Source organism: Lepisosteus oculatus, chromosome 23, assembly GCF_040954835.1.
Source record: "Lepisosteus oculatus isolate fLepOcu1 chromosome 23, fLepOcu1.hap2, whole genome shotgun sequence".
Lineage (NCBI taxonomy): Eukaryota > Metazoa > Chordata > Actinopteri > Semionotiformes > Lepisosteidae > Lepisosteus > Lepisosteus oculatus.
In genome coordinates, this window is record NC_090718.1 from 5,637,374 (window position 1) to 5,649,921 (window position 12,548).

At 41.0% G+C, this 12,548-nt stretch overlaps 1 protein-coding gene across 5 annotated transcripts in view; it reads left to right on the top strand.

Annotated features, from left to right (window-relative positions):
• The window catches only part of nectin1b (nectin cell adhesion molecule 1b), a 188,885-nt gene that overhangs the window by 153,725 nt on the left and 22,612 nt on the right, over nucleotides 1-12,548 (top strand). For 3 of the 5 annotated variants that reach the window (XM_069182913.1, XM_069182914.1, XM_069182915.1), the window contains exons 8-9: nucleotides 4,504-4,599; nucleotides 11,934-12,038. In XM_069182913.1, coding sequence (XP_069039014.1) covers nucleotides 4,504-4,599; nucleotides 11,934-12,038 — 201 coding nt within the window. The remainder of the gene's footprint in view (nucleotides 1-4,503; nucleotides 4,600-11,933; nucleotides 12,039-12,548) is intronic. The other 2 variants (XM_015337741.2, XM_069182917.1) reach the window with 2 other exon arrangements.

A 12,548-nucleotide genomic window follows, 5' to 3' on the forward strand; every position in this document is an offset into this window, starting at 1 on the left:
ACACTTCACGTTATTCCTGTCTTATTATCTATGGCTTCTGCTGCTCCAAACAGAGATAAATGCTTTTCTCTCAAAGATATTTTTTTAATTAATGCAATATTCTTTTCCTTTTTTGAGAATTTTTAAATCTTTATTATTACATAAATAACCTCACATGGTTATACTTGGTACTGTAGGTTGAGGGCTTTGTCAATGAAGCCTGAATGATAAATTCAACAATTACACGGCTGTATGCAGAAACAGATAAGAACCAGGCCTTGGTGTACTGTTTTTTTTTACTTATTCTTCATAATATCCTTTCTCCCTTTCATTTCAATCTCTTCAGTTTCTACGTCCTCTGGGTTCTGATCATGTGCATCATTTTTACACAGCACTGTAACGATACAGTAATAGCTCTGCTTTTCCGTTCTTCTTCATCACTTTGTTCATTTGTGAAATCTGCCCTCATTCCTACGGCAAACACTTCTCTTCAATGTGACCCAGAGAGCCCCTTTCAGTCAACATTGTTAAACATGTTAGCAATTGTTAGTGTTTTGCGTTAGCTGCCACCTTCAGTCATCTCAAGACTGTTGGAAACAACATTTAGGATGCAGCTCCAGGGACCCCTGGTTCCCAGACCTCATGGTGTTTCGCTTTTCACCTCGTTCATTTGAAATTAAATAAATGCGATAATATCAACCAGGATCTGGTTCAGCTTCTGTACAGTACCCTTTGAATGGAGATCCCTTCCACTGAACACTGGCCACCCCTAGACCTAACTGTAGACTAACTGTTTTAAATCTGTAAATGCAACAGGACTGTGCTTTGTCTTCAATTGTGTTTGGTGCTCTGCATGAAGAGCACTTAATAAAATTACACTTTTGACAAATAAGACCTGCCAATAAAATGCCTTTTTGACATCGTGCAAAGTATTATGATAATATGAACATCTGATGAGATTCTGCATGTAATGACTTTAGAGAGGCGAATCATACTAGAGTCAAAGCAGGGGCCAAGGTCCAGGGCTGGAGTGGAGCGGGTTTAGAGGGGCCATGATCATTCTTGTCATGATCACAGTACAGCCGCTCTGGCTCGCTCTTCCTCTTCCTCTGCCCAGAGCATGTAGAAAGGAAAAGCGATTCAAGTGAAAGGGAGAAAGAAATGTTGTGGAGGATTAACCTTTTAACATTGGCTTAAAAAGGGACCTCACCAGGTGTGCCTCGCATGATTTTAGAAAACAGACACGATTGCAAAAGGTGCCAAAGATATTGCATGCAAATAAATCCGTAAAGCCCAGCCAAAGAGAATTGTAGCAGTGCAAAGTGCTCCTAATGCTAAAGGGAATTCAAGAAGGCCACAGCAATGAGGCTCAAGCATAAGAATAAACACATATTCACACATAATACACACACAATATACACATAAGAATAAACCTCATATTGGTCATATATTCATATTGCTGGGATCTGGGGAAATTCCTGGTCAGTGAAAGCAATGGAGATCTGCTTCATCCCCCTCAGTTTAGTTACAGCATGTACTGCCTGCCTCTGTGAGACTCTGTTAACTCCTGTAAGGGTTCCTTACATTTTCACCAGCTAGTATATGAATGCAACACACAAAAAACATACCTCAGTGCCTTTTTTCCTTTGAATGCAGAATAAAAAGAAGAAGAAATCATTAAAAATATTTATATGTTCTCATTCCTCTTGAGTTGATTTATGGAATATATCTAGGTTAGAGCACGGGGCTGCATCATCATGCTGCAAAGGAACAAACAGAGATTAATTACAAGGTGAAATAACCTTTGCTTGTTTTATATGAAGTACTGAATGAACAAGATGGGATAAGTGGACATTGCTATGCTCTTTTGAATGGGCCACTCAAGGACAATCACATTTGTATTCTTAATCCACTCCACTGTAGCTTTGCTCTTTGGGTCATTATCCTGATGAAAGGTGAATTCGAAGCAGATTCCTCTAAGACTTGCCAGTACTTTGCTCTGTCTACATTCCCAGCAGTCTTGACAAGTTTCCCAGTCCCTCCATGCTTGTCAGTAGGGATGAGTGATGCACTATGTTGGGTTTGCATGACATGTAACACTTTGCTTTAAATTCCATTTTTGCAATACAAAAATCCAAATTTCTCTTGTCTGACCAAGCTTTTTGCTATGTTTGCAGAATCACATGTTGTGTTGCAAATCCCATGGTGTTACAGGACTGTCTCAGATCCGTTTTTTTCAGTTCCTGTAACTGGAATTAAAGTTGCCATCAGTCTCACAGTGGAATCCCTAACCAGTTTCCTTCTTCCCTGCTGCACAGTTTGGACTTATTTCCGGGCAGTGTCTGCATGCTTAACACTGATTTCCTTCACCATGATGAAAACTATATGTATTAAGGGTCTTTGAAATGTTTTTATACCCTTCTCCTGTTTTGAAAGCTCCTTGGTCTTAAGTGTTGAATTTTTGCTTCAACTTCACTAGCTGACTGAGGGACCTTAATAAGACATGTATTCTGAACCATTAATATTGCACACATAGGCCATTTAATAATTTTTTTGGCTTGATAAAGACATTTTGTGGATGTAAATTAATTTAGGTTTGCCAGAGCAAAAGATTTAACTGCTCATGTGATCATTTCTTTTCTATCTTCCATATTAATTATTTAGTGCTTTATTTGGCATTGATTGAGTGGAAAGTCATGGCTGCAGGTTTTAAACCAACAAAGTGGGAAAACTGCACAAGAGCCTGGATGCTTTGCAAGGGACAGTAAATATCTAAAAAGAAACACATTTCACGGTTATAGCAAAAATGATGGATTTCACCTGAGGGTTTTAGGGGAGCTTAGTTTGATATGGCAGGACTATATAGTTTGCCGTGATCAATAGAGGAATGAAGAAATGCAGTTAAGAAGGAAGGAAATGTGACACTGATAATGTTTCTAGTGAAATTGAGTATGTGTGTATGTAATGGTGCAGTGGACTAAATATTTGTCTCTGGGAGGGAGGCCATCACTTCTCATCCATAGATGAATGTCTTACCTGCAGCTGTTCAACTACATTAACATAACGTGACTTGTTGTTCATCATACTGTGCATAGCCTGTCTCTTCCTACCTGCCTGCTTGTCTGCAGAATTGCATTATGATTAGTTTCTGTGTATGTTTCTTTCCTGTTAATCTGGTTATTTGTTGTGTCTGCAGCATACATCTTGTCACTAGTTGTCCAGTTGATGGCTTTACTTTATTTAAAACTAAGCTAAGAAATCTGGAAAAAGATCCAAATAAACGTTGAAGCAAAAAGAGGAAGAGGGATATAAATAGTGAATATAAATAGTATAAATAGTCTTGTTTTACTCTTCTTGTACTTAGGTGTCTGAACAAGCATCCTTTGTACCCAACCCTTAGGTGTCTTTGAACAAGCATATCAAAAAGTGGACATACTCGTGACAAAAAGACAGATGGGTGGAAAGAGAGGAAGGCCAAAGGAGACACACTTGCAAAAAATGCACTTGCTATGTGTTGATTGCTGGCACAGTCAGTACCACAGCAGTCAGGACTCAGCAGAGTCGTAAATGTCAAGCAAATAATTCAAATGTGTGGGGTTGAATATCAATCTGCAGGCCTCACCTTCTTGCTCTGAACAAGGGGCAAGGCTGGCCTTCAGACACTCACTCTGATCTTATAGAAACACCCCTCTCTTGCTGATTTCCACATCTCATCAGGAAGTAAGACAGTCATCTAATAATTAATTTAAGTTTCCATGGTGATGGAGTTGTGATTTATCAAGGGTTTGCAAGGCACTTGTATACAGTATATGTCAGGCAAACTATACTGCACTAGCCCTATATGAAAGAAAAACTATTTTTGAATACTTGGATCAACTGGGGTAGAATATCCATCCATCCATTTTCTAACCGCTTCTTCCAATTCAGGGTAGCAGGGCAGATGCTAGCTAGCGTCGAAACAAGGGTGTATCCCACCTTGCGCCTGTTGCTTGCTTGCATAGGCTTCGGCATTTCTTCCCAAAGGATGCTAAACCACTTTATATACAAGAGGAAGGAGACCTACATCATCAATATGTAGAGGGCACCATGCAACTGGGTGACACATAGCAGCCAACAGTCCCATTACATAACTGTCTGGATAGAGAAATGCAAACAATTGCTTCATGAGTTAAATTCCGGGGGAACTTTAGGGAGGATTGTCTGGAGTGCAGCACAGTCAGTAAGTCAGGACATGAGTTTGTTTGACACTCAGAGTATGACATGTCCTTTGGCACAGTGTCTCTGGTCACCATACCAGGGCAGTGGTATCCAGAGGGAAAAGCACGACATGTTGATCCACGAACACTAACAGCAGCCACCTGGATTTCCTTAGATTTCCCTAGAGGTCTTTCATCCCAGGAATAACCAGGCTTGCCTGCCTTTGAGACCTGATTAAGTCAGGCTAGAAAGTGGTAACGCTGTTGTCATACACGACTCATGAGGGCAGTCGACGGCTCTGTGATTGCTTTGCCTTTTCCTCTTCACAGGACGGACTTGCCTCCTGCCCACAAACCTGCCCCTCCTCCACCCAAGAAGAAGACGAGTGAGATGAAGAGCCACCTGACAGCAGATGATATCCAGGTAAGGGCTGCCCCACTCATTCCATGTACAGGGGGCCTACATTTTGGAGACGTCTGGTGTCTTGGTTTCTTTCTGCTTCCTGAATATTTACCATTTGGGAAGGAGAGTCTCAGAACTGTTTAAGTTCATGAAAGGACTTCCTTTTCAGTTCCATTAAGCCCGGGTCTTTGGTACTGTATTGTGAGATTTTGCATGCGTCTGTGTGTCTGCTGGCCTGCACATCATCTTTCATTGCAAAAGATGTTTTCCACGCTATAGAAGAAACTCTTGTGCATTTTCTCTTCGTTGCTTGTGATTGTGAAACATGACCAGCCCTGAAGAATATATCTTGGTGAGGTTTCTGTTGTTGGCTGTCTTGGTGAGAGTTTTTCAGTGGAGCTCAAGTATTCTGGAGCCGTGCGGCACTCTCAGAGCATCTGCTTCCTTTTCATATTCCTATTCATAAGCCTTGACTACCAGCACATGACAATCGTGACAGCAGAGTGGCAACAAAGTCTTTGGAACTTGGTTGCATAAAGGAAGCATGTATTTAAAGAGCAGTTGGACGTACCAGAAAAGGTGTAAAAGGTTACATTTACAGCTGATCGAAATTGAGGTGAAATAAAAAAGCTTGGAGACAATGTCATAAAATAGGGAAATCAAAGATTAATCTTGAGAATTCCAAAAATGAGTGGAGTCCTATATTTTTTATAATGCACTCAGCCAGATTCCCGTTATGTCTAATGAGAAACTTGCCAAAAACAAGAAACTTAACACTGAAAGACATCAAGAAAATACCTCATTTGCCAAAACCAATGCAGCTGGGGGCATGTGAAAGAGCCGTGGAGGAGCTGGGGTACAAAGCAGAGCCAAGCTTAGTGCGAGTGTGCTGGAAGGGGAAAAACATCTAAATCATACAACAACTGCCAGTTTACGGTACCTCAAGAGATTATGGAAACAGGCCAAGAGTGTTTTATAAGAAAAAAACTGAAGCATCTATACGGAATTTAAAAAAATGAAATTACACTGTGTATGCCATTAACTGCAAAGAATGTAAGAGCCAGAACTGTGAAGGTGGCCACAGATGAACCCGTTTAGAAGCTTAGTGGTATTTTTTGCTCTTGCAATGGATCATGGATGCAGCATGGATGAGTTCCCTTAGGATGCCCTTCCGAACATTTTTTCCAATGAGCTTTTTCCACTCACAGTAAAAACTAGGGGAGCATATATTCCTTTTGCTGTCTCAGAATGCTTACTTATAAGGAAATGACACGGACAGGGAAATCCCGATTTCAACTAAAGGAGTCTGAGCTCAAAGTGAAGGGTGCACACTATGGTTTCGTTTCTGTGTTTCAAAAAAGTGTGAAGCACAGTATCATAACATTTTAGGCCACAGGGTTGTGAAGTGATGGTTTGTTTTGTACAGATCAACGATAAAATAATGGCAAGAGGCATTAGTCTGAGCATCTGTAAAACATCTTTAACCAACATTATGATCTCATACATATCAAGAGACTGGGTGTTGTGGCTCATCTCAAGAAAGTTAAAGCTTTTCTGCGAGAGAAGTGCTCTGAATATGCATAACGTATGGATCATCTACTGTATAGATACAGAAATTGTATTTCCTTGTAAATGTTGCTTCTCATTAAAACACCCCATATAAACTATACAGAAAAGGAACCATTGGTCCTTGTCTTTTAGATCTTTGAATAAGGAATTGATTTGGTAGGGAAACATTGCATTCCCATTACATAGAATGCATTGGTACTGTACATCTCCTAATACTGGAGTCAAATAAACATACCAATGACTTTGATCCTTGCAGAAGCAATACTCAAGATTCAGGTTGCATTTAATGAACAATTTTAAAATTGACAGGAATTAAAGATAATTTTGTCATTTTTGTTAAAATGTACCTAGTACCTGACCACCTTTGCACACATTTTTCAACATTAACTGGAGTTGTTTGAGTACAGTTTGAGCTTGAATTTGCTTATTTTAATTCCAGAACTCCAGAGGACCGGGCATACAGTATAGCTGGGAGAATCTGGAAATTTAGAAATACACCCTGGTAATACAAGACAAATGGTCTGAAATGAATGAGTGTTTGAAAGTAAGGGAATTGTTTCACTGGCTCTGACAGTCAGAATTTAGGTAATTTATGGGCCTTTGTCAATCTTTAGATCAACATACTTTTGTGAACAAGTGTTTCCAAACGTGAACGTCATGAAAAGCAAACTGGGAATTCACTAAACAATAATGAGTTTTGCCTGAACGTGAAATCTTAAATTATTTATCGAAACACTGCAGAACTCTTGAAATAAGTCCAAAAATAGACGCCGCATTAACAGCATCGGTAAGTTGAAAATCTCAAATCTTGTTTATTGATATATTATTCATTTTCTCATCATTCTGAAAACATTATTACAGTATATTCACCAAATGTTTTGTTTATTTTAATATGATGTTCACATATCTACTACAGTTCCCACAATGCTTTGGTCTTTGATGAAAATACTGTATAACAAAAATCATTTTCATGATGGTTGTTAACCCCTGACCTACGGAGAGCGCAGACCTAACAACCCAAAGGATTCAGCCAAGAAAACTGTGCAATTTCTGCCAAGTCACAACAGGCACCACTACAGCGTGCTTTACTTGTAAAAATGTGTTGGTTGGTGTATTTATATGTAAGAAAAGTTATCCTGATGTAAAAGCAGCTACGGAGATCAGATTTTGATCATCATTTCAGTCCCATCTACTATAATGGGGGAACTTACAGTGTTGGTGATGATGGGGAATGCTTGCTCTTTAATGCAGTGTCATTGTTCATGTGTGCATGCTATTGTTGATGTGAAGAGTTTCACTGGCTTTCTCAGATGGAGCAGTAAAACAAAACGTCACCTGACATGTTTGATGAACTACAAGCTTGCCTGCTGGTTACTCAGTCCTGCATGAAAATCATTACATTGCATCTCTAGTTGTAACAATATAAATATGGATAAGCCATTCTTTGTCGCATCTGAGGTGTGGTTTTACCAAAGTTTGCAAGATCAGTACCATGTTGGCTGTGGAATGTTTGTATTTGCCTTGACATGGAACTATACTAATAAAACCGTATGTGTGCATGTTAGGAGCATGGATAATCTAAAAAAACTTTCACTGTTATTATTAGTCCTATCTTTGTTGGACCTGGGCTGAGGGAATATGCTAAAAAACTACTACTAATACTAAAAAATTCACAGAATGTGCTGCATGCGTTTAAATTATGGAGATGAATTGGAATGCTGTACTGCAGTGGAACTGGATGTGGAATTTCTGTATTCAGTATTTTAATTTGCTTGTCACCCAGATAACTTACTTGTTGCCAGTTAGGATGTTGGCTGTAACTGGTATAAACAGTATGCCATTTGACTGGAAACAGGTTGCTGTTTTAATTTGACTGCGTAAAACAACTATAAAGTAAGTCATGTGTTACAGTATGTATTGTCCTTGAGGTAAGTGGGGTCCCCAAAAAGATTCATTAGAGTGCACCCCAAAACCTTTTAGGCCATACGTTCATAAGAGTATTTTTGATAGTTCCCCAGTGCCTTGTTTGAACAATGAGGTTGACTCTTTGTGTAGAAATGGCATGCAGGGACAGTAAATACCAAACCCTGTTTATCCTGAATAAGAATGCTTTTGCCTCTCAGATTTTCTTGACTCTGTTTGTGCCAGAATACGAATGCCAGTCCCTGTGGCCTAAGAAAATGAGCCACTTGTGTTTATTTTAGAAAGGTGCTTGCTTGTTTGCTTCTATTTGACTGTACTGTTTTTCAGCCTGCGAGGAGGAAAAAGAAAGTGATTGATTGTTTCCCAAGCTGTAAGGCATTGCTCGAAAGCTGAGGATGAATGGCTGGTTAAAGTGAAAATTATTGCTGTGAAGGGATGTAAAGTGAAGCATTATGTTGCTGATTAGGCTGGGGAGAAAGAGAGAGGCAGGCAGTTAAGTCTGAGATGTGCGTGGTGGGGCTTTACTGCTTAGTCTGATTTAGGAGAATGGAGTACCTGTGTACAGGAGATTGGAGCATCTTGCCATGGATCTGGTTTGGACTGGTTTGGAATGCAGCAGCGAGGAAAAGTGCTGGAATGGCAGTGATTTGAAATTCTGGAAAACGTGGAACCTTTTTCCATCTCCTCCCTTTCTCCCCTCTTTCCTCTGTACTGTACCTGCTTGTCTTGTGACCCAACTGATTACCTCTGCCTAGATGTCTACACTTGTGGCCTAGAACCACAAAGGATTGTCTGGAGCCAGATGATTCCCTTTCTAGTCATTAAAAAAAAAACTTTGAATCTTTTCTTACTTCCAGAGCCCCAAGAGTTGTGTTTTCTGTAACTGCAGCATGTTAAAAGGTGCTGGTAATTTTGTGGTAGTCAGTCAGACAGATTGAAACTCATGTGGAATTACAGCACACACCCTACCTCCCCAGCAAGGGGTAATTTCACATGGGCCCTCGATGTAGGCCAAACAAAAGGAATGTCTTCTTGTCGGAGGCGAAAATATGGTAAGTTTGCATGTTTTCATCTCATTTCCATCAGACTGTGCCATTGTTTTACTTTCTTTTCATTCCCACCTCCTGGTTCTGTCTTCATGCACTGCGAGCCTTGTCTGAGTATGTTATACAAGCATGTGGAAAGAGCTCTCCTAGGGACTTACTGAACAAAAAACCACCCACGGGTGCTGGACAAAACCATGTTCAGACAAGTGGCTCGAGAAACCATCAAGGGTCTATGATGAATGCACAACAGCGACAGATCATGGAGAATAAAAAAAGGAAAACAGTCCTTAAGGATGCTTGACAGCTCATCTAACGAAAAGTCTCTTTAAAGTTTAAAACCATGCATTAATGTGAGGTATATGCAATGAACAGAAAGGACAAGTCAGGCTTGTTGGCAGCCTTTAGGGAGCCTTCTGTGAAGCTAATTTCATGGCCTATGAAATGTGTGGAGTAGGAGTATTAATGACTCTTGGTCCTCAGATCTGTAGCCTGTGGAATTGTAAACAGTTAAAAAAGATTGCAGACTGATGGTAACTTTTGGCCCCTGCATATACAGTAGGACAGTTCATTTAAAATAAAAACAAAATGAGAAAAGTTCCAGGAGACTTGCCCTGTTTCTTTAAAAATGTGCCCTATAGACCGTTGTCAATTGAACAGATGTTTTTATGGGATCTAAAGGCATTTCTGGAAAAAAGAATTCTCTATAGTATGAAAAGTTATCCCTTTGAAATAAGATATGACCTGTCATGGATTCATATTTTTTTTAAAAAAATCTCTATTCGCCACACTGATGGATTAGCCCACATTTAAAAGTTTCAATTGAGTCACATCTAGCCATTTAAACATTCCTCCAGCCAAACTCTGCTGCCCTGCATTCAAGGGTGAAATAGCCTTTTTTTACTCACTTAAAAAAATCTTCTCTGGTTTCATCATATTTCCTGGAATTAATCCGTAAAATGAAAAGCTTCTGCTTTATAGCAGCGGCACTTTAAAATGTCTCAAGGCATCAATTTGCTGCATGCATCCTGCGTGTTATCAGCAATGCCCTGCACAGCCTTCAGTAAGATCCCTAACACAAATAGCATTCATTCATTGATTTTGGCTGGGCCAGGTAGCACAAGAGAATGAAATTGAAGGCCTTGTGGGAGGAGCAGACTTTGACTGGCGAGCTCCTGTGGATCAGATGAGATGGCCCATGGGTAAAAACATGCCTAAAAATCATAGAATAAAGAACAATATGAAAAAATAGTAAGCTGTTCTCCACTTAACCACAATTCACAACTGGATTTCAAGCAATCAGTCAATAATTTTATCTGGTATGGTGCTCTTCACATCAATACTACAAAGCTCTTTACACATTTCTGTAGCAGTTGACAACTGCAGTTGACAATCGATATGCTTTGTGGAAGCATAATAGACTTTTGAAAAAATGTACAATTACCAATTATTTGAATTTGCCCAGCCAGTTGTGTGATTTTCAAATCTCGGCTTACAGCTATGAACCCCGGGACCGCACACGGGGGAGAGTGAGAAAGTGCGGGCTCTTCCACTCCACCTACGTTCCACCCTCCCAGTCTTTTTACATGCCTCAGGCAGCACACAGCTGTCCTGGAGGTTCGGTGCTGGTCGGAGGAGAGGTGCACTGCCTTGCCACTGCCAACAGCACTGCCTTGCTATAAAGGCGGAGGCTGCAGGGGGCCGACAAATCCCAGCCTGCCCTTGTGTGCGCCCACTCCAGGAATCCTGGTCACCGCTGGCCAGCGACATGGCCCAGCAGGCTCAGACCTGTGTTCACAGTGCTCAGCCTAAGGTGAGGGCTTTTACCACCCAAGATATTTGGGATGCATCGCATGCAAGACCTTTTACAATACATCATGAGGCAAAAAACAGGAGGCTTTTTCCAGAGCAATGATCAATGTACTGTACGACTTCATTCTATTAATGTCCACTCCATGGCTGTCGTAGCAGGTCAGTGCAGTCATGCTAACGCTACTTGATTATTGCATGGAGTCCACAGGAATTATTCAAAATTGTCCCTGCTAATCCACTCCACTGAAGGTGAGAGTAGTTTTTTACAATCAATCACGCAGATAAGCGGAGATAGGGAGTGATGGCTAAGGCTCTCAACTGGAGGGTTGTGGGTTCATATTCAGGGTGTTGATGCAGCCTGCACCCTTGAGCAAGGTGCTTTACTCAGATGGCTCTAGTAAATGCCCTGCTCTATAAATGGGTCTCCAGGTCAACATTGAAAAAGCAAGTTCATTCTCAACTGGCTTACCCGATGGAGTAAAAGGTGCACAATGCACCTTTTACCATTTAGATGACAAAGATACAGTACATTCTGGATGCTTTATATTTTGCATGCCATGCTTCTCAAAAAATAAACATAAAAATGCTTATTTTTCTCACTCTTTTTCTCACTGTTTTTGTCACCTAGCACTGCACTACTTTAGGTGGCAATTACCTTGCAAATCATTCCTAATCTGATGATCTGACGCATTTCAGCAGTGAATCAGTGCACAAGGGACTCCTGTGAGGTCTCTCTTCGGAAAACTAGTTTCCCTGCATAATCTACCTGAAACTAATCAAGTCTGAGTCCTTATTGCAGTGTTGCAAGTTCCCCTCAGAAAGCAAGCCCACCTCTCCAAGGATCTCTGCAGCGGAAGAGCCTGGCCTGTCGGGGGAGGGGCAGCAGACTCTCGTACCGTCTCTGGGCAGCGGGCCCGGGGGAGAGAGTGAGAGGCTGGGAATCTCGTTTTCTCAGCGCCAAGCTCTAAAGCGCCCCTTCACCAATCGCGGGCTCTGGTGTCTCCATAGGTCGTTCATCTGGACAAACCTGAGGAGGAAATGCAGAAGCTTCCTCTCCAGCCTCCTTATTACGACATGGCGCCCTCTGAGTCCACCCTCTACTCAGACAAGTCGGTGAGTAGTACTGCCCACAGACAGGAGCTCCTCCCCACTTCTTCCCAGGCAGGCTGGCTCACAGGGAGCCAGCAGGCCTTCATTGACTCGTGAGAGCCATTCTGCAGTCTCCACTGAGAAATACAAAAGGAAGAAAAATCACTTTTATACAATATAACCAAATGCAAAGAGAAGGTACTGATGTCAGCATGCACCACTTATACCTTGAACTTTGCACTGCGAAAGCAAAGAAAACTCTTAGTTGACCTCTTTCTTTCACTGCTAAATTTAAGAAAAATGCCCTAGGGTTTATGGTGTGGAAAAGGTTCATTTTGCTTATAATAGCTAATAATTAGCTGTTTTCTATTAGTACAGAAAGTGTGGTATTTCTAGATTTCTGAAATCTTCTTGCACAGAGGAGTACAAAGTTTTTCAGGGACTTTCTAAGTGATAGCTGAGATTCCAGCACTATGAAGTGAAGGGAAAGGGCATAGTAGAGAATTGCAAACCATTGTTCTAGTGAGGCTCTCT